Source organism: Pogoniulus pusillus, chromosome 2 (assembly GCF_015220805.1).
Source record: "Pogoniulus pusillus isolate bPogPus1 chromosome 2, bPogPus1.pri, whole genome shotgun sequence".
NCBI classification, from domain to species: domain Eukaryota; kingdom Metazoa; phylum Chordata; class Aves; order Piciformes; family Lybiidae; genus Pogoniulus; species Pogoniulus pusillus.
This window is the reverse complement of record NC_087265.1, coordinates 45,106,666-45,128,213: the sequence shown is the minus strand read 5'-3', so window position 1 is coordinate 45,128,213 and position 21,548 is coordinate 45,106,666. Positions and strand designations below refer to the sequence as shown.

The 21,548-nt window shown below is 42.6% G+C and overlaps 1 protein-coding gene across 5 annotated transcripts in view; it reads left to right on the top strand.

Annotated features, from left to right (window-relative positions):
• The window catches only part of CSRNP3 (cysteine and serine rich nuclear protein 3), a 142,148-nt gene extending 122,373 nt beyond the window's left edge, over window positions 1–19,775 (top strand). For 4 of the 5 annotated variants that reach the window (XM_064163869.1, XM_064163911.1, XM_064163880.1 and 1 more), the window contains 3 exons: window positions 5,086–5,382; window positions 8,557–10,037; window positions 16,353–19,775. In XM_064163869.1, coding sequence (XP_064019939.1) covers window positions 5,086–5,382; window positions 8,557–9,600 — 1,341 coding nt within the window. In that variant the 3' untranslated portion in view covers window positions 9,601–10,037; window positions 16,353–19,775. The remainder of the gene's footprint in view (window positions 1–5,085; window positions 5,383–8,556; window positions 10,038–16,352) is intronic. The other variant, XM_064163891.1, reaches the window with a different exon arrangement.
• The last annotated feature ends 1,773 nt before the right edge of the window (window positions 19,776–21,548 follow it).

Here is a 21,548-nt window from a genome sequence, read left to right as displayed (position 1 = left end):
TGTTCAGGTTCCTCAGGTGATCGCAAACTAAGTGTTCACTTCCAGTGAGAGGGACTTTGTGGTCTGTCAGCTCAGGAGGTGTAAGAAGAGTGGCTGCCAGTGAAAACCAACACAGAAGCATTACTGAGAGCTCTGTTCTGCTCCCTTGTTGTTGAGGATCAGTTCCCAGGGAGTCCTATTGACTAACTCCCTAAAGTGCTGGAAATTACTTTCCTGGAATTCAGAGTCCTGACTATGGTCCTTGTCTGACTTGTACCCCTTAGGACTGAGAACTAGGATGTGAGTAGTAGCAGAAAAACAGGGAGTCACCTTTGTATTGACAACTGTTAAATAGCCAAACACTGAAATGCACAAGAAATGGGCAGTGGTCATTATGACTTCAGTGTTTCATCTGTGTTTAAAAGTGACATCTAAAGAGTTGAGATAACAGGCCAAGCTGAGTCTTCTGCAAGTAAGTAAGGCAAAACAGAGAAAGAATTTGAATGTCCATTTTTCTGTAGGTGGAAACATCCAAATTGCATTCACTGGAGATATCTTTGAGGCCATGGTGTTGCCTGTGATGAAACTTAACACAGATGAGTCTCAAGAGGTCAACATTTGGAATCTGGTTCTTTGTTTCTGCTTGCATTTTAAGCAAAGATATTTCATAACAAACAATTAAAAGGAATTACAGCAGCAACTAGTAGGAAGACTTGAAAATAGCAACTGCTTCTGTATTCAGATAGTCAGAAGTGAAGAAATACAATTGAACTATTGCAAAAAGATTTCCTTAGTGAAGGCTATAGTTCAATACTCACACTAAACCACCTTCAAACTTAAATTGACTTTTTAACATAAATAATGAAATAATTAAATTTAAAAAATCAGCTCTGCAGTGGCAGAGGTAAAAGAATTTCCTAAGAGAGTGGTTGAAGCTGTCTAATCTCTGCTCTGAAGGATGCTATCTCACCAACCATTCCCTAACAGCAGGAATGACTCATCTATACTTCATCAGCTCAGAATAAGAACACTTATTAGCACAGGAAAGAACCTTACATGTCTGCAGTTCTGCTACTGCATTTACTGACTTTATAATAGCTGTTCCAAGTTCAAGACTCCTGGCATTTATTTCAGAGTGCATTTCTCATTTCATAGAATCATAGAATCAGTCAGGGTTGGAAGGGACCACAAGCATCATCTAGTTCCTAGCCCCCTGCCATGGGAAGGGACACCCTACTCTAGAGCAGGCTGGCCACAGCCTCATCCAGCCTGGCCTTAACCACCTCCAGCCATGGGGCCTCAACCCCCTCTCCGGGCAACCCATTCCAGGTTTTCACCACTCTCATGCTGAACAACTTTCTCCTCACATCCAGTCTGAAGTCATGTAACTGCACATTTCACATCTTCTGTGTAGTGTGATGCTCCATCTAAGCAAGTTGAGATTGGGGAAATAGATTTTTTCCTAATGAATGTCATCATCTCTCTGAGATTTGTTTTAACATTCGATACTCTTTTGATTGTCTAGCAATTTTCTCTGTAGAAGAGCTTTTATAAACCCTGTCTGACAGATCTAATCAGTGAGTTCTACCACGTGTTATAAAGGGGAAATGAATTAATGTGAGATGGTATTTTATTCCAAAATTAATACTGTTTATTAATTTTGCTATTCAGAACTCTCCCCACCACCCCCACCATTAATTTTAATAATAATTGGTTCTTTGCATGGTGATGGAAACATTTTACAGATAATAACACAGGAGGGACATGGAACTGTTGGAGTGAGTCCAGAGGAGGGCCATGAAGATGATCAGAGGGCTGAAGCACCTCTGCTATGAGGACAGGCTATGAGAGTTGGGGCTGTTCAATCTGGAGAAGAGAAGGATTCGAGGAGACCTTATAGTGGTCTTCCAGTATCTAAAAGGAGCGTACAGGAATGCTGGGGAGGGATTATTGACAAGGTCTTGTAATGACAGGATGAGGGGTAATGGATTTAAACTGGAAGAGGGGAGATTTAGACTAGATGTTAGGAGCAAGTTCTTTACAGTGAGGGTGGTGAGTGAGACACTGGAACAGGTTGTCCAGGGAGGTTGTGGCTGCTTCCTCCCTGGAGGTGTTTAAGGCCAGGATGGATGAGGCCTTGAGCAACCTGCTCTAGAGGGAGGTGTCCTTGCCTATGGCAGGGGGTTGGAGCTGGATGATCCTTGAGGTCCCTTCCAACCTAGACCATTCTGTGATGCTACAATTCTATAACTAGATCTAGTAATAACAAGCAAAATGTGTTTTTGAATGGGAAGAGAAGTGTTAATTGAATGGGAAGAGAAGATTCCTGCCCTCAAATGCTCCACTGCCCAGAGATCAAAATAAGGATGTTCCAAAGTGAAGAGCAAGTGCAGTTGTGTGGTGCATTATGTGTCTGTGAGAGCAATTCAGGAAAAGTTGGTTTCAGTCTGCCAGATCGTTAATACTATTTCATCTTGTTATGAAGGGGAAGTTAATTAATGTGAGATGATTTTTTTTTTCCCAAAATTAATATTGTTTATGAATTTTGCTATTCAGAACTCTCACCACCCCCAACCACTAATTTAATAATAATCAGTTCTTGCACAGTCATGGAAACATTTTACAGATAGTAACCAGATCTAGTAATAACCAGCAAAATGTATAAACAGTAATTGAACTGGAAGCGAATGTTCTTGCAGCCAAATACCCCTCGTGGTCTGCTTGCCTACCAGATGAACTCAAGGAGCTCTTTCTGCTTATGGCAGAAGGCAATGGTGAATTAGAAAGAGGCATTAAGTATTTACTCACAGAATTATTATTACCCAACTCACAGGGCTAGCCACAGTCCTAGACAGTACCCAAATGCTTTCAGAGAACTCTGTCTTGTTGGCTGCTGAGACTTGATTCTTCCCAAGCTTCTGGGGAAAGGAGGCAAACAATCTCTAACCTTGTCTTCTGGCTCCTGTGGATGATCTGTGTATCTCCAAGGCCTCCTATCTTGACAGGAGACTTTCAGGTGCAGGCAGGATGTCTTGTGATGTGCAGCCTCAGCACCATGTCACACTGGCTATGCAGGCCGATCGCATGGAGGCATTTAGAGTCTGTCAACGAAGTTGGTAAGAGGCCTGGAACACAAACCATTTGAGGAGAGGCTGAGGGAGCTGGGGGTGTGCAGCCTGGAGAAGAGGAGGCTCAGGGGTGACCTCATTGCTGTCTATGACTACCTGAAGGGAGGTTGTACCCAGGTGGGGGTTGGTCTCTTCTGCCATGCAACCAGCACTAGAACAAGGGGACACAGTCTCGAGTTGTGTTAGGGGAGGTCTAGGCTGGATGTTAGGAGCAGGTTCCTCACAGAGAGGAATGGGTTGCCCAGGGAGCTGGTGGAGTCCAGCAGAGCACGTTGTTAAACTGCGTATTCTATCGATGAGGGCCAAGATTAATGGGGTCTTTGGACACAGAATAGTCAATCAGAATGGCAGTTAGCCAAGCCTGACCATATTAGGTGAAGCCATAGGCTTGCTTTACCCAAATGTGGGAAAAGCATGGGCCTTGCACAAGGCAGGCACAAGCTAAGCCTTTGTACCTTGTTTGCCAGAGGACAAAAACATGTCCGGACAGGCCAGAGCCCTTAGACTTAGTGGCTCCAGGTTCTTCTGTCTTCTTTGCCCAGGGTTGCTTCTGCTGGATATTAGGAAGAAATTCTTCATAGAGAGAGTGATTTCCCATTGGAATGGGCTGCCCAGGGAGGTGGTGGAGGCACTGTCCCTGGGGGTCCTCAAGAAAAGCCTGGATGAGGCACTTAGTGCCATGGTCTAGTTGATTGGATAGGGCTGGGTGCTAGGTTGGGCCGGACGATCTTGGAGGTCTCTTCCAACCTGGTTGATTCTATGATTCTATGATTCCCCTTAATAGAAGGAGGGAGTGCAGAAAAATACACCTAGGCAAGCTAGGACATATGTAAGCCTATTTTGGGCCTATCAGGCCTGCCATGACATTATGGATGGGAAACTTAACCACTCTTCAGTACAGTAATTTATTATCTCCTTGAATGTCTGTGGCCTTTCCAGTACGAGGTGATGAGTTACAGGAGAAAGGTACAAAAGTGTGCTGTTTTCTGAACGTGGGAATGTGTTTTTGTGCTTGATGCTCATGACCCTTTAGTTTTGAAACTGCTTTTGAGAGCTGGAATGCACTTAGGTAATAACTCAGTGCCAGGCTATTGTACCTGCAGAAGCTCAGCAATTCACATCACTAGGAAAGGAGCACAAATCTCTAAAGTGTTTTTCCACAAGAGATTCACAACTTACTTTCTTCATTCTAAGATCATTCATTCTTTAACTACCTAAGAATAAGCTGGACTGGTTAGTGAAGTACTAAAATGTGTGACGATATAAAGCTAGAGAGGTAATTTTCTGGACCATAGAGCACTAGAATGAACTTCAGAGGAGCTGTGCACGTCAGTTCTATGGAGTCATTTAGGTACAAAGGGGTAAAATTGGCTTCCAGGCTTAAAATTCTCAACTCAAGAAGCGAATGTGCCCAAATGATCGTGCTACGTTGTGACCTCAGCTGTCCAGACTTTGAACAACTTGTCTGGCTAAAGGGGAATGAGTTGAGTGCATAGTACATCAGATACACCATTTTGCCAGTCTGTGATGCATTCTAGGCTGAAACAATGTTGGTAGTGTAGTTACTGTCTCAAAGGGGATATAGAAGAATTTCAGACAGCCCAGAAACTGGAACCAATGAAGGGCTCAGAAAGTATGAAATGGAACAACGGAGAACAGACTAACATTTTAGAAAGGCATGAGGTCTGGCAAGCAATGACAAAGGCCATAAAGAACAACTAAGAAACTGGAAACTAAGGGGGAAGAAAACCTCTATGATAAACAGGAAACTAAACATGTGTGGTTACTTCCCATGTTCAATTGACCTGGCTTTTCACCCCATCTGTAACCATGGTCTGAAGCTTGCTGGCAGTCATGCAGCAGTGCTGTGTATTCCACATTCAGGATGCCTTGCACACGTTTCCATCTCTGATGTAGACGTTCCGCTGTGTGTGTGTGAGAGTGGTTTGAGGACTCTGCTAATTGTTCTGTGCAACAGATGACAAAGAACGGCACCGTGGAGTCTGAAGAAGCTAATACGCTGACCCTGGATGACATTTCTGATGACGACATTGATCTGGACAACACAGAGGTAGATGAGTACTTCTTTCTACAACCTCTGCCAACAAAAAAGCGAAGGGCGTTGCTGCGAGCTTCTGGGGTGAAGAAGATTGACGTGGAAGAAAAACACGAGCTGAGGGCCATCCGCCTGTCCAGAGAGGATTGTGGCTGTGACTGCCGTGTCTTCTGTGATCCAGAGACTTGCACTTGCAGTCTGGCAGGCATAAAATGTCAGGTAACTGTTCTTACTTAACTGTCGAGAGGAGAGGGGAGGGGAGGGGAGGGGAGGGGAGGGGAGGGGAGGGGAGGGGAGGGGAGGGGAGGGGAGGGGAGGGGAGGGGAGGGGAGGGGAGGGGAGAGAGGGGTGTGCATGCACGTGCGTGTGCGTCTTGTTGAAGTTAGAACTGCTGCAAAGTAATTAGTTATTAGATAATAACAACTGGGGGTCTCTAACTTTTTTAAGGGCCAGATTTAAGGCTACACAGTGTGCAGTACAGGCTTACAGGATGTTAGGGATTGGAAGGGACCCAAAGAGATCATTGAGTCCAACTTCTCCTGCCAGAGCAAGACCATACAATCTAGCTCAGGTTACATAGGAACACATCCAGACAGGCCTTGAAAGGCCTGAGAGGAGACTCCACAACCTCTCTGGGGAGCCTCTTCCAGTGCTCTGTGACCCTTACAGTAAAAAAGCTGCGTTGAGGTGGAACCTCCTGTCCTGCAGCTTACATCCATTGCTCCTTGTCCTATCACAAGGAGCAAGCCTGTCCCCTCCACTCCTGACCCCCAGCCCTCAGATATTTATAAACATCTATTAAATCCCCTCTCAGTTCTCTCCAGATGAAACAGCCTCAGGTCCCTCAGCCTCTCTTCATCAGGCAGTGCTCCAGTCCCCTCAATTATCCTCAGTCAGTCTCCTTAAACATCTTTATGATTGTTTTAGGCATATTTGTCGTTTAGGGTTTTTCATTGTTCTAGTACAAATAATAGGAGAATCTGTAGCCTTCAGATTCCAGAAGGGATATTACTCTTCATTTTAGAGCAAATTCACTTACTGTCTCAATGTGAATTGTAGTCCAAATTCAATGAGAAACAATAAAAGAAACTCTGTGATATCGTCTTGTATTTAACAGGCATGACAGTTAAAATAAGTGTGGTGAATTTGTGTGAGTCATAGAATCATAGATTCAACCAGGTTGGAAGAGACCCCCAACATCATCCAGTCTAACCTAGCACCCAGCCCCATTGAGTCAACAAGACCATGGCACTAAGTGCCTCATCCAGGCTTTGCTTGAACATCTCCAGGGACTCCACCACCTCCCTGGACAGCCCATTCCAATGCCAATCACTCTCTCTGCCAACAACTTCCTCCTGACATTCAGCCTAGACCTGCCCTGGCACAACTTAAGACTGTGTCCCCTTGTTCTGTTGCTGGTTGCCTGGGAGAAGATACCAACCCCCACCTGGCTACAGCCTCCCTTCAGGTAGTTGTAAACAGCAGTGAGGTCATCCCTGAGCCTCCTCTTCTCAGCCTCTTTTCACAGGGCTGTGTTCCAGGCCCCTCACCAGCTTCGTCACTCTTCTTTGGACACGTTCCAGCACCTCAACATCTCTCTTGAATTGAGGAGCCCAGAACTGGACACAGTACTCAAGGTGTGGCCTCACTAGTGTTGAGTACAGGGCAAGAATAACCTCCCACATCCTACTGGCCACACTGTTCCTGATCCAGGCCAGGATGCCATTGGCTCTCTTGGCCACCTGGGCACACTGCTGGCTTTTGTTCAGCTACTGTCTACCAGTACCCCGAGGTCCCTTTTTTTCTGGATAGCAGAGGATGCAGCCAAAGCAGCAGAAGCAGCAAGGGGAAGGTCCAAGCTGTGCTTCTAGACATAAAGCTGTGGCCAAGGTTGTGTAGGCAATCAAAATAACATCTGCTAATATAGTAGGTAGCTTTTCCTTGAGTGTTATGTGTTTACATAGTGTCACCTGTACAGCTGTCAGTGTCCCAGATGTTCCCCAAGAACTGTTTCCACTAATTCTCTGGTGGTGTTTTGCCATCGAGGCCAAATCTTACTGCATTTTTCATCATAGGTTAAATCCAGTCTAAACTGTCTGTGCTACTCTAAGTAATATATTCTCTTTGCAAGTCTTCTTTTCATCTTCATGTGTGAGGGAAACACACTAGATTGTGTTTAATGGCTCTCCTCAGCATCATACTTGGAAGTATTGTGGTGCAGATGAAAATCATTCACCTTAAGGTGTCTCATCTGACTCTGCAATGTGGATTTGGTCACCTTTTTAGAAATTTAAGATGGCTGTTACTAAGTGTACAACTTCTGTCCACAGTCTGTTGAGCTTACAATATTGCAGCTACAACTGACTGGAGTCTCATTGAAAGTGCACTGGAGTGTTTATTTATACTGCCCATGGGCAGGTGCTTCCTTTGGAAACTTCTTTTTATAGATGTTTAGGCCTGGCTCGCTTTGTTTCCATGAGTTTCTGGTTTCTCTGATTTTCACCAAAGGTTAAGGCTCTCTTTGGCAATGTGTTTGTCTAGATTTGAGCACAACATGCAGCAAAACTGTAGCAGAACCATAAACAGAAAGACTGCCTGATTTTGTGTTCTGCAGTGTAATGCTCTCACCTATGCAACAGAGACATCTTCACCTATGGAACAGAGACCTCTCTTTTTCCTGCTCTGCAGCACTGTTGAACATACAAGACCCTCACTGCTCCTGTCAGTTGTGCTAAATTGCTTGGCTGAATTATTGTTAGCTTTCACTGCTCTTACAAGCTGTGCTAGTTTGAGCCTAGCTGGGATATTTTGGTGAGAAGAATTAGATGATAGGCTGTGGAAAGGAAGCAATGGTGATGTCTGCTGCACTCAGAGGCTTGCTGAGATGTAGATAAACAAGAACATAAATACAGATAACGGAGTTGCTCTTGGGCTCTGGCTGCATGCACTTTCTCTCTCTAACTTGCTGCCTAACTAATCCCTCTGCTTCCTAACCCCCCTGGCTGACCCTCCAAACTCACCTTGAACGTTAGGCAAAGTCTGGGGTAAGGTAGAGGGGTGAGAAGAAGGTGGTTGGGACTCTGGTTTCTGGGAGGGCTGTTGTGTTTCTGCATTACATTTAACTTGTCTCTAGCTGTATCTGTTGTAAGTATCTGCTTGTACATTGTGCTGAGCTGTAAATACAGCTTCATTCCTTAATTTCCAGCTCCACTGAGTCTAGTCTGGGTGATTTTCTTAAGTGTAGGGTGTCAGGGAACACCCAGACCATCACACAAGTACTTCTCATGGTGAATCCCCTCGCTTCACTCATCTTTTGCTCTCTGCTGTCCAGGTTGTGTCATCTCAACAGGCTTATGCTGTGCCTTGTTAATCTGTGTTCTTCTCTTTTAAAAGGTGGATCGTATGTCTTTTCCATGCGGTTGCACTAAAGAAGGGTGTAGCAATACAGCAGGTAGAATTGAATTTAACCCTATCCGGGTACGAACTCACTTTCTGCACACAATAATGAAGCTTGAACTGGAGAAGAACAGGGAGCAGCAAGTTCCAGCACTAAATGGCTGTCACAGTGAGATCAGTGCACACACCAGTTCCATGAGCCCAGGACCCCATCCCGTTGAATATTCGATCGCGGAGAATTTTGAGATTGAAACGGAACCCCCGGCTGCAGTTCTGCATTCTCAGTCAGCCGAGGACTTGGACTGCCCAGGGGAAGAGGAGGAAGAGGAGGATGGGAGTAGCTTTTGTAGTGGAGTTACAGATTCTAGCACACAGAGCTTAGCCCCTAGTGAATCAGATGACGATGAAGAGGAAGAGGATGATGAAGAGGAAGATGATGAGGAAGAAAAAGCAGATGATTTTGTAGAAAGCATGAGCTCTCATGCTGATATGGTGCCTCTTCCTTCTGTCCTCTGCTACTCTGATGGAACTGCTGTGCATGAAAACCACTCTAAAAATGCCTCGTACTACACTAACTCTTCAAGCCTGTATTACCAAATAGAGAACCAAGTTGCTGGCACTGCTAACCAGATCGGTGAGACTTACTCAGAAAGGGATGCTGTCAAGAACGGTGGTCTTTCTCTGGTGCCTTACAGCATGACTTCAGAACAGTTTGTTGACTACACACGGCAATCAGAGGAAGCTTTTAGCAGCCCTCATTACCCTTCTGCAAACCCCTCAGTGATTGTTTGCTGCTCATCTTCTGAAGGAGATAGCAGCGTCCCATGTAACAGTTTATACGCTGAGCATAGGCCCAGTCATCCTCAAGTGGAATTTCACTCATACTTGAAAGGTCCTTCTCCAGATGGCTTTGTTTCAGCTTTGAATGGTGACAGCCTTATACAAGAGCATCCTGCTGAGAATTCACTGAGCCTCCCAGAAAAGAGCAGACTGCACGAAGAGTGTATCAAATCCCCAGTGGTAGAAACGGTACCTGTTTAATATTAGAATTATGCTATGACTGACTCCCTGTATTAAAACAAACTCAACCCTGGATTTCCTAGACGCTTTTTTAACAGCTAGACAAACACTTGGTGTGCAGTCAAACGTTCCAGACACATTTCTGTTTCCTCAAGCTACGGTGGCAGTGGTATTGCACAAAAAAGAAACCCAAACAAAACCCAACGGTTCATGTAAAGATTTCAATAAAAAAACAATGGAACTGTCTTTTGATAAAATATAAACCACCCAAGTGAAAAAAAAGAACCACATCCAACACATTGCAGAGTAGCCCTACCTATCAAAGTACGTGGAACCTGCCAAGCTATCTGAATCAAAGCTTCGTGTTTTTGATTGTCGGGCCTGTGCAAGATTGTTAATAACGATACTTTGAAATGATCACCTTTAGAGTCCTAATTTTCAACATATCTGAGAAGATGGTAAGTTTAATGTAAAAGTAACTACTGTACATAAGACAAGTTTTAATTGTTCTGTACTGTATGTATTTTATTTAGGGTAGTTTAGTACTCCTGTTTTGATAACAAAAAATGAACAGCATGTTCATTTGCGCAGAGGATCCATGGCTGGGTACAAAGAGCATGTCCACTTTTCATCTGGAGTACCTTCTGTTCTTCCTTTATTTCTTCTTTATTCCATATAATTGCCTCTTGAAACACATTTTTAGAGTGTACTACTTTCTCTTTCACTGTTCTTGACGAAGAGAAGAGTCAGAAAAGGGGCATTTGCCTTCTCTAGAAAGGGGAAAAGTAGACAATCCTCCATTAAAACCAGTGGCATTCCAGAACAAGTACCCCCCCTTCCCAAAGAAAAATGATCCTGTATATAATGGCAAAGCAGCAGCTGAAGCTTGCACAGCACCTTTTAGCCCAACAAACATTCAGATACTTAATGCACTTTAGTGCCATTTTGCAGCATTCTATTAACTGCAGGCACTGTGAACTCTTCTGGAGGAATGCCATAGCTGCAGACTCCGAGGTGTATGTAAGAGCTTAAACTTCACTGGAACAAAACCTGTGTTTTTTTCCCAAGCCAGTTTGTGAATATGTCAGTAGATAACTTATAAAGGCAGAGTCTTACTAATCAAAGTCTAAGTCAAGCATGGAAAAATCCACCATGAATCCAACACAAAAGTGTCTACACTTCCCAAATACTTGGCAGTTTTTATGAAGTACAAGACTGGCTTTTGAGGCCTTCTGATCATTCTAATCAAAGTTTAAGTCAAGCATGAAAGAATCCACCGTGACTCCAACACGAAGGACTCTACACTTCCCTAATATTTTGCAGTCTTTATGTCCCTGCCCATGGTAGGGGGGTTGGAACTAGATGATCCTTGTGATCCCTTCCAACCCTGACTGATTCTATGATTCTATGATTCAAATACTTTGTAGTTTTTATGAAGTACAAGACTGGCTTTTGAGGCCTTCTGATCATTCTAATCAAAGTGTAAAGCATGGAAAAATCCACCATGAATCCAAGACAAAAGTGTCTACACTTCCCAAATGCTTGGCAGTTTTTATGAAGTACAAGACTGGCTTTTGGGGCCTTCTGATCATACTAATCAAAGTGTAAAGCATGGTAAAATCCTCCATGAATCCAAGACAAAAGTGTCTACACTTCCCCAGTATTTTGCAGTTTTTATGTCCCTGCCCATGGCAGGAGGGTTGGAACTAGATGATCCTTGTGATCCCTTCCAACCCTGACTGATTCTATGATTCAAATACTCTGCAGTTTTTATGAAGTACAAGACTGGCTTTTGAGGCCTTCTGATCATAGTCCTTTGGTCTAATTAGGAACCAGTAGATTCAACAAGGAAACACAGCTTCAGAAGTTTTGTATCAGCTGAAGTTTGCAGGCAAAACAGCACTGCAGCATCCTATGGATATCTATTGCCTTGTCCTTCCAGTTGTTTTTAAATGGGAATTAAGATGTCTGCTTTATCCCAACCTTTAATTTATTAACCAACCTTGCTTGCTTCTAGAAAAGGAGGCAGAGGAACCTGTTTTTCTCTACCCTGATAATTCTGCATTGCCTTATTTTTTTAACTTCAGAATCTATTTTCATGCTTTTGTTCTTCTGATATTGACATTTTATTTCCTATGCATCAAGTGGGTTGAAACATAGACCTGGTTTGTCAGAACAAGGACCAGCATCTTAGTTTTTATCTATGTCAGCTCTAGATGGTTACCAGTATGCATGTAAACACAGTGTAAATTTTAGCTCTGTAGCAGTGGCTTTTCTGGTTAGAAGCTCTTGAAAACATCATCTACAGTACTCCAGGAGAAAAACTGCCAAATTTTAAAGAAGCTTTTTTTTTAGAAACAAAAAAAAAACCCAAAGCCTAAGGTGACTTTAATTGATTTTATATGAAACCTGGGCAAAGTGGCTTCTCTCTTCAACATCATGAACATATCTAAGTTCAGTTAACAAAATATCTTTATTCAGTGTAGTAGCTGGAAAGGGTTTTCATTTAGTGTTCTCCACCAGAAGTCCTACATGTTTTACATGAACTGCATTGAAAATTCTTCCTTCTCTGGACTGGATGCCATGCTTGCAATGTATTCAGTCTCCTGGGAAATGGGGTTATGTTGGTTATCTGGCTCAGCATCTCCTTAGCCACTCTTCCTCATCCTCACAGGACACTTACTCTGAAGACTAAGTGCCAGATAAACCTGGGTATTCTCCAATTCCATGCAGCAAATACCCATCTATGTTTTTAGAGGGAAGCATGTCAGTTCCAAAAGTACTGCATCCCAGAATAATACTGCTCTGTTCAAGGTATTCTATGGGCAAATTTAACAAGCCTCTGTTAAATACAGGCATCTTCATTAATAGTAGGCTTAAATCTGGTGCTCTCGCTTGACGCCAGCACCAAAAGCACAAATCCCTCTACTTGACCTGGGACAGTAGCTGTGAATCTGTAACAGGTTTTTAGCCTCAGAGTGTGTTGGAGGATCATGCACACTTTACCAGGGTATTTCTCTCAGGGGAAAGTGAAATATTTTGTTTCATTATTAGCCCCCTTACTGAGCAATAAGAAATTATTTTCTTGGTCCTTGTGCTTTCACATGAAAAATACCTTTAATAATATTAGCAGGCACAGCAATTGATTAACTTCATAAAAATCTATTTCTCTTTGTTTTAAAAGGCCAAGGTGACAGCTGGTTAGTATTTCCATTGGCACAGGCTTCAGACCCCAGGCCTCCATCATGTTAGCATCTGGATACATTTTTGAGTACTTAAGTGTGTGTGTTCTCTGCCACTGGGACATCAGGGTTGAGCAGGGCTAAATTCTCCATAGCTTGCAATAGAGAAGATGGAAGAGGCAGGGACTGTAGGCCTCTTGAGCAGAGCTAAATTCTCCATAGCTTGCAGCATAGAGTAAGAAGCAGTAGCTTGCAACAAATCAGATGGAAAAGACAGGGACTGTAGGCCTATTGAGCAGGGTTAAATTCTCCATAGCTTGCAATAGAGAAGATGGAAGAGGCAGGGACTGTAGGCCTGTTGAGCAGGGTTAAATTCTCCATAGCTTGCAATAGATCAGATGGAAGAGGCAGGGACTGCAGGCCTGTTGAGCAGAGCTAAATTCTCCATAGCTTGCAATAGAGAAGATGGAAGAGGCAGGTTCTGCAGGCCTGTTGAGCAGAGCTAAATTCTCCATAGTTTGCAACAGATCAGATGCAAAAGGCAGGGACTGCAGGCCTGTTAAGCAGAGCTAAATTCTCCATAGTTTGCAATAGATCAGATGCAAAAGGCAGGGACTGCAGGCCTGTTGAGCAGAGCTAAATTCTCCATAGCTTGCAGTAGATCAGATGCAAAAGGCAGGTTCTGCAGGCCTGTTAAGCAGGGCTAAATTCTCCATAGCTTGCAATAGATCAGATGCAGAAGGCAGGGACTGCAGGCCTTGGGCTATGCTATCTTTTGCTTTGTAAAGCAATTCTTGGGAGTCACAAAGTGAAATGTGCAAAATAAGGATTTATGTTGAAAAAACTATTCTTAAGTAGCTGGTGATAATGTGGATTAGTAATACATTTCTATAGATCTGATCCGTTGCTTTTCAGATCAAGATTTGATCTCAGGATACAGAATAACCAGATCTTGTTTAGCCTTTGCAACAAGTTACAAAGTCAAGTCTATTTGTGATTCATGGAGGTTGCCTGGTAGCTGCATGAGTAAAATCAACAAGCCCTCTACCAGAAATGAACTCATACTAAGGGAGAAAAAAAACCAACCCAGAAACCTCTATTTTTGATACAGGTTAAATCTCTTCCCCAGCCAATTCCATATCAGCAAATAACAAAGCTGAGGCTTTTTCTAGCATCTCTAAGTTGACTGGAGCAGGAAAAAAAAAAGTAAGTGCAGTCCTGCCAAAAGAGATCCATAGCCCAAGGTAACTGTGAAATCTAGAGCAGGCTGTAGGAATAAGGTGAGAGTCAGGATTTTCACCCCTTGATTAGTTTTAGATGTTCTGATTAGAAGAAGAAAGTGCTCCTCATAGAAGGAACTGCATAATGAAGGGATGGAAAAATCTTTTAATGTTATTTCCTGGACTAGTAGATAAGATGTAATATTACAGATCTATAATAGAGATGATGTGTCCCATTTTCCAGTTGGTTAATATTCATGTTGATAAACAGACCTCTCATTCTGGGTAAGCTTATTTCTGCATGGTAAAAGTATTGGAGTCCCAGGTGATAGCAGCATTGCTTCTGTATGGATGCAGTATATCATTTGTGGGAATGTTCATTGGACTGGTAGTTGTATCAGCTTTATTTCCCAAGATACCTGGCTACTGCTGAATCACACCTAAGAAAGCAGGTAATAAATTGGTAGGTAGTTTAGAATTGCAACATGTAGCTTAGAAAAATTGGTTGTAACCAAGCATTTCACAGGCTCACAGGATGTTAGGGGTTGGAAGGGACCCAAGGAGATCATCAAGTCCAACCCCCCTGCCAGAGCAGGAAAAATACTAACACAGATCACAGAGGAATACAGCCAGACAGGCCTTGAAAGTCTCCAGAGAAGAATTTTCCCTGTGTTAAAACAGAATTTTCACTCCTAAGGGCACTGGAACAGCACCTAAAACTGGCTGCCTTCTTGCCTGTAATGTGAACTTTGCCTCTCTCGATAAAAAAAGCATTGTTAAAATTTAAATGTGAAGCATTTACTGATGACAGACATAAAATTAGAACTTTCCTGGCATAACTGCAGCCACTCTAATTAGTTCCCTAAGTTTTGTAACTCATGCCCACTGGAACATCCTTTAAAACCCTAAAAGCTGGTCCATAGAAGTTTGTAGTATTTCCCTGTTTATGTTTTTTACTAATTCTTTGAGCTATATGACATTTAGATCAGAAAGTTCTGGATTGGAGAAGTTGGTTTTCATTTACATAAGCCTCTGCTAGTGAATCATAACTTGAGTTAGCATTTCTTTACTTAAGGCCATTGACCATACTGCTCTCATTTGATGACAACAGTGAGCTGTTAACAGAGTCACCTTTTGTCTAAACTCTGCAGAAACTCCGTGGAGTATTCTTGGTGCTGTTGCTGCTCACTGGATTGCAAATTAATGCAGCTCTGGTTTCTAATCTTACCAGGGCGTTGTGTTTCAGTGGCTGTGCTAACAGCCTGATCAAGTAGCATTCCCTGCCTCACAATCAAGAGGCTATCTTCTCAGAACACAGCCAGCTTGTTAAAGGTTGTGTACATACACGTGTATGCAGAGCAGAACATACCTTACAGGGGTTTGATAGTTCAGATGTTCCTGACTCTGACAGGAATGTGATACACTGGAGAGAGAGTATTTGGCTCAGACAGAAGAGAGACCTGGGTTCTGCTGGCTTTGCCTTTGTCCTGTTGTGTCACTTCAATTCTTTGGAAGCTCCAGTTTGTGAGGTACTTGGAGCTACTGTGATTAAAAGTAGTTCTCTAGAACAGGACAAATACAGACCTTTTTTTTAATCATAACTGCCTATTTGTGTTGTAGACTAAGTCACTTTCCCAGTAAAGGCCAGTGCAGCTCCAAAGTTGGGTTTTGTCATCAACACACAGCAAAAGAAAGTGCTCCTTTCCATGAGAAATTTCCAACAGCACATTTCACAGTGAAAATCAGAATAAAGGTTGTGTTGAATACACAACATTGACCTGTCAGGTTTGTTAATTTGAGCAGCAGGATTGCAGTTTGCTTGCAACAGCAGATGTGGCAGCAACAGGTCCTGCTTCTTGTCATCTTTAGCCAGCTGGATTCTCTTAGTTGAAACTCCTTGTCTAGGCTGTGCCTGAGCAAAGCAGGTGCCCTTAGAGCTAGAGCAAGAGAGCCTCAGACTTACGGCCTGGCTTTAGAAGGCATTTGCTCATGCAGTCTATAAATTCATCTCCATCGTGCCAGTCATTTTTCCTAACCAGTCAGGAACAGAGTTGGAAGAGGATGGTATGGGAAGTAACTGGTCCACTTTCCAACTGAGGCTAAAGATTAACTCTGTCATCTGCTTTATTAGAGTTGCAGAGCATTTGATGTGAAATACCTAGAAGGAAAATTGACTCAGAGAATATACTCTATAGACTTTATTTCTAAAAGATGAAATCTGATTACTCTTTTTTTAACTGGCAGAAAGCTCCCATTGTTTTCCAAACAGAGTCTAGTTCATTAAGGTGCTTCTTGGTAAGACAGAGCTCAATATCTGTCTTTCCAGTGGTTCCAAATTTAGGAGACAACAGACCTTTCCTTCTCTCTGTAGGTGCTGTCCATGTGCAAACTGTTCCATGAATTGTCTATTTTGTCAAAGTGTGAATTCCAGAGCCTGAACTTTGTGAAGTGATGACCGTTTGCAGTTTAGTTGGAAAGATGTCCAAGCAAACACACGCTTGGGTTCTTCCTGAGTGCTTCCCAGGTGCTGTCTCCTACCATTCCTAAATCCAAGGCAGCTTTTTTGTTGCTAATAAACATGCCAGAATATTGTTTTAACTTACAGAGAAAAGCTATAACGTCCTTGAGAACTTTCTGCTACCCTAATGGCTGACACCAGGGGTTTTACTTTTGATAAAGACATCCAGTTGATGAAACGTTTTGCTACCAAAGTCTTTAGTTCCTTCCTCTCTTCATTTCTCTTTTGTGTAGTAAGGCTTGGCATTAAAATCGGGCATGGGGGCAACTCTAATGTCCTCTGTGCTAGCTATCCTTTATTTTGCTAGAGGAGTTCAGTTTTAGTTTTCACTTCCTTAGCATGAGCATGTGGATAGATTGGAGCCTCCCTCTCCCCACCCCAGTCCTCGGTTGGCTCTGAAAATGAGTCATGAGGGAGCAGTCTTGGGCGGGGGGAGGGGAGTGCAGTCCTTTTTTATACACACAAACAGGCGAGAAACCCACCCCACAGGCTGCAGAGATGTGGTAGGGATCCTTGCTGCCTCCTCAGGCATGTAGATCCAGTACCATTCTTAACGCAGCAAGCACAGCCCGGTACAGTGTGAAAAGCCAAGATTAGGGAAAGCAGAATTCTGTTAGAGACACAAAAAAATCCCTTCAAACTACTGTTAGGAACTTAGGTTCTTTTTTTTCCTAATACAAGACTAAATTCAGAACACCTTTATGTAAAAGAGAAGTGAATGAGGTCTTCAAAGGTAAAAATGTGCATTGCTCTACTGCTCTATAGTCTTTGTGGTTAGGAGGCTACTCGCTTTTTCAACAAGCTATAAAGACTGGATTAGCTTTTCTCAGCGAACAGGAAAACAGTGGAAGCCAGAAGAATCAAATGAACATCACTATTCTAACACAAGGATCGAGATAATCCTTTATCTTGAGGCACAGGTGGTCTGTAGTCTCTGTAGTGTGTGTGTGGGGATCAAGCAATTTAGAGAAAAAGAGGGATGAAGGCAAGAAGTAGATTGACAAGCACTGATTTTTTTTCTTCTAAAGGACAAAAGAAAACATACTCTAAGAAACAAACTAACCAACCCCCCAGAAAAGGTCCCCAACCCCAGACAGGGAGGAAAAGAGGAAATTAAGATTATCTCATTGTTTACTTATACCTTGTAAAACTGACATGAGCTATGGGAAATGTGATTTTTTTTTTTCCCCACACCAGTTGTATCCAGATGGACATTAAATAACTTAGCCAAAAGCATGAGGTTAAAAATAAAACAGTGGGAAGCAAAACAGCACTTCAGAAGCACTGCTGCCATGTATTGTCTTTGCCTCTTGACTGCAGAGTCATGGTCAGTAGCCTTTTAGTTGGCTCTGCTCCCAAGCACATGTTCTAATGAACCCTCTTTCTCAGCTAACAAGAGGAAACACTATGAGGAAAGAACAACTAAGTGTCCTTTTTATTGGCATTTTAGCCTTGGCTTTTCTGGCAGACAATTCTGTCAGGTTTTACTATCTTAAACTTTTTAATGATGGTCTTTAAGAATGAAATTTTGAGCTGGATTAAGAGTGAAGGTTGGCCTTGCTGGGGTGCCAGCAGGTCACTGTAATGAACCAGCCACCCGCTTCTGAAGCTCTAATACAGAGATAAAGCATTTCCAGCTTCTTGAAGAGCTGGCACCATTGTGTGCGCTGGCAGCCACTTCTCTTGAAACAAAGCCAGAAGCAGGTATGCTTGCTGTTTGTTGGACCCATGTCACACAAACACCACCACTTCCAGTCTCACATCAGAGTGCTTAATAACCAGGCCCTGCTTTTAATTGACTGATTGTAGGCACTTCTCTGGGAATATACTGAAGTGTAGTTTGTGAACCGTTTAACAAGTGTTTGATGTAAAGTCAGTGCTAGACATTGAACAGTGCAAAAATAGTCACAGCCTGTAGATGACAAATCCCTTCCTAAGAGCTTCAGCCTGCAATATTGTCTTAGTAAAGTCAGTCTTTTTAAGTTAAATTACATCCTGGTGGAATCATCTGTTACAGATACAATCATGAATACGAATGTACTGGTTAATACCTATTAACACAAACCAAGGCAGTTGGTTGGTTGTGTTGATTCAGTTCCCATACAGCTAACAGCAAGTTTGTTAAAAACACCAACCCAGCACTTACTACAGTCTTTGTTACCACATAACATTTACGCTGTCTACTCCAGCCCTATCTTTTAGGAGGTTCCTGTTCTCTCCATATATTCCCCCCCTAAGAACATGGAGTTGCTTTGGAAATTTTCATCGGCACAGCATGGATTCAAAAGCACCTCTGTCTTACATGGTCCTTCACACATAATCCATTCAGATGGGACTACTGTGATGTCATTGAGGCTGTACATTACTTCTAACTATTTTTTTGAGAAAGAGAATTATTTTAAGTACTTAACATTTTCCATTGCAGATGATCTTGCATACTAAAATTAAGGAGATCTCAACAGCACAGCAACATTTAATGGGACTGCTGCTTTTAAACTCTTTGAAGAAGCAAAGGGAAAGATCATTCATCTTCAAAACTCTGTAATGGAAATAATTCTAAGCTTCATGAACTGACACATATCCTTAAATTCCCTTTTTTTTATGTTTTCCAAACAAGTTGTAACATCAAAGATGCCAAAGGGTAATATAAGCTACAGTAATATTCAACAGAACGTAACCTAAACCTTATGTTGTAATAATTTATTCAAATTAACTGTATTCTTCTGTATTTATATTTTCACTATTTATTATTCTATGGAATTTGATGTATTTATTGTGGCTTATTACTGCAGTGTATATATATATATTACAAAGATGAGCGTTTTTAAGTCTTAACATTAGGGTTTTTGGTTAATTAGTGGCACTTGTCTCGGCTGTATTTTTATTATATATATATATATTGTACAATCTCTATTGTCCTTTGGTTTGCAATGAAGTAAAACAGGTTTCTACGTTACATCACGGCTGCCAGTGCGTTGTGCATCTTATTTCTACCCTGCAGGCAGTAGCCAGGCAGAGCCAGAATTAGCACTGCACCTCGTGCCAGAGACCTCGCTGAAATTTCAAGCGGTTCTCCTGTTTCCTCCTAGTCTGCAGGTGTAAGGAGAAGCAGGTTTGGGTTTGTTGGGGTTGTTTTGTTTTCTAATGTAAGCAGTAGATCAATATTAAGAAAACAACAGAAGTGCCACATGAGTTGTAACTGTTTGCCCCCATTCATGATAACTGCTGTCTACGCTCTTCTTTGGCCAGCGGAATAAACTACATAATTCATTTGCACTGATTGTGAACTTCATAATTTTGGTACTAAGTTGATTTTCAACAACATTGTCAACAGCTGTTGAAATAAATTTCCCAACAGCTCTCTCTGCTGGACACTTTGCAGTAACTGTTACACAGCAGATTTCAATGGCTACCATAAAGCGTACTGTAAAATTTCAGGAGAGGAATTGTGCTGAGCAACAGTGCTTCATTATGAAAGTAATTATCAACCACAGGTCTCTGCCCTCTTTTTAGTCTCACATTTAGTAAAACTGAGCTGTACATTCTCTCAGGCAACCAGCAACAGAACAAGGGGACACAGTCTGGTGGTATAGGCTGGATGTTAGGAGGAAGTTGTTGCCAGAGAGAGTGATTGGCATTGGAATGGGCTGCCCAGGGAGATGGTGGAGTTGCCACCCCTGGGGGTGTTCAAGGAAAGCCTGGATGAGGCACTTAGTGCCATGGTCTGGTTGATTGGACAGGGGTGGGTGCTAGGTTGGCCTGGATGATCTCGGAGGTCTCTTCCAACCTGCTTGATTCTGTGATTCCAAGAGAAATAGTCCATCAGTATGCATTAAAGCCATCTTACACGTGGCTAAATTACTTGCATTTACAAAACTGAGAGAGAACAGATGTTTTCTAGGTGGCACAAGAGCTAAGCTAGCATTTTACTTTGTTAGGTGTTGCATGGAATAGATTAACATCTGCCATGAGACTGCATTGCCATAAGCTACGGCTAAGACTGCTGCTCCAGCACTTTCTAAGCCATACGACACAAAAAAAATCCTTTGAACAGCTCTCAACACCAGTGGTCTAATTCAGGACTACAGGAAGCCAGGTCAGAAGTAAGACTTACCACTTGTAAGTTGATCTATTAAGAGTATTTGGGCAATTCTATCCTGTAAAATCAACAATTACTCCTGAGAGTGATGAAACAAGATCCTGAGCTATAGCGAGCTGGCAAAGTTCCGTAACAGTTCATGGTGTCATAAACATGAGCGACTGGGGTTGGGGGTGTCTTTATTCACAGCCAGAAGCTGCAGGCCCCAGTGTCCTGGAATGTCTGGGAGCTGCTTGGCCTGCTGGGAGCAAGGCTGAGCTGGCCTTACCTGAAATCAAGACTTCATGGGCACTCGCAGTTATTTTCCTGGATGTCCAAGACAGCCTGGGGAGCTGCAAGTTAATACTGATGCTAGCTTTTCTGGCCACCTTCAGTAGCTTATGTGGCCAGCTGATTATCATGCAAATTGATTTTTACATCCTGGATAGGTAATAAGAGAATAATACCAATGCTGAAAGTGTTTTAAAAGGTAGGAAAAGAGCCTAGGAAGCCCCCACAACAAACTCTGGTTTTCAACATACCACTTACATGAACATTAATGACATCCAAGCGAACTAATATGGACAGGTGAAGATGTTGGTTTCTAGGCATGCATTTAAAAACTGTAGGCACAGAAAACTAGTCAATTTAATTTACTAGCTTAGAATGTACATGTTTGAATGTGCACTTCCAAACTGTGCTCTCTGCAGGGTAACTGAAGATATTTGCTGAAGGAACAAAGCTAAATATTTTCCCTAGCCCTTGCAGCAGAAATTTCCTGCGAATGAGAGTGAGAGGTTCTGGAAGGAGAGTGCTGATGGAAAGTGGTGTGTGGCCCCAGGGAACAGTCAGTTGATTTTAAGCTGGGTATGATATGGTGCTCTAGCACCTTACATGCCTTTCACTAGAAATGAATTATTTTTCTATGATGTCATTACCAAAGAGTGGTTTGGATTATGCAACCACCATTT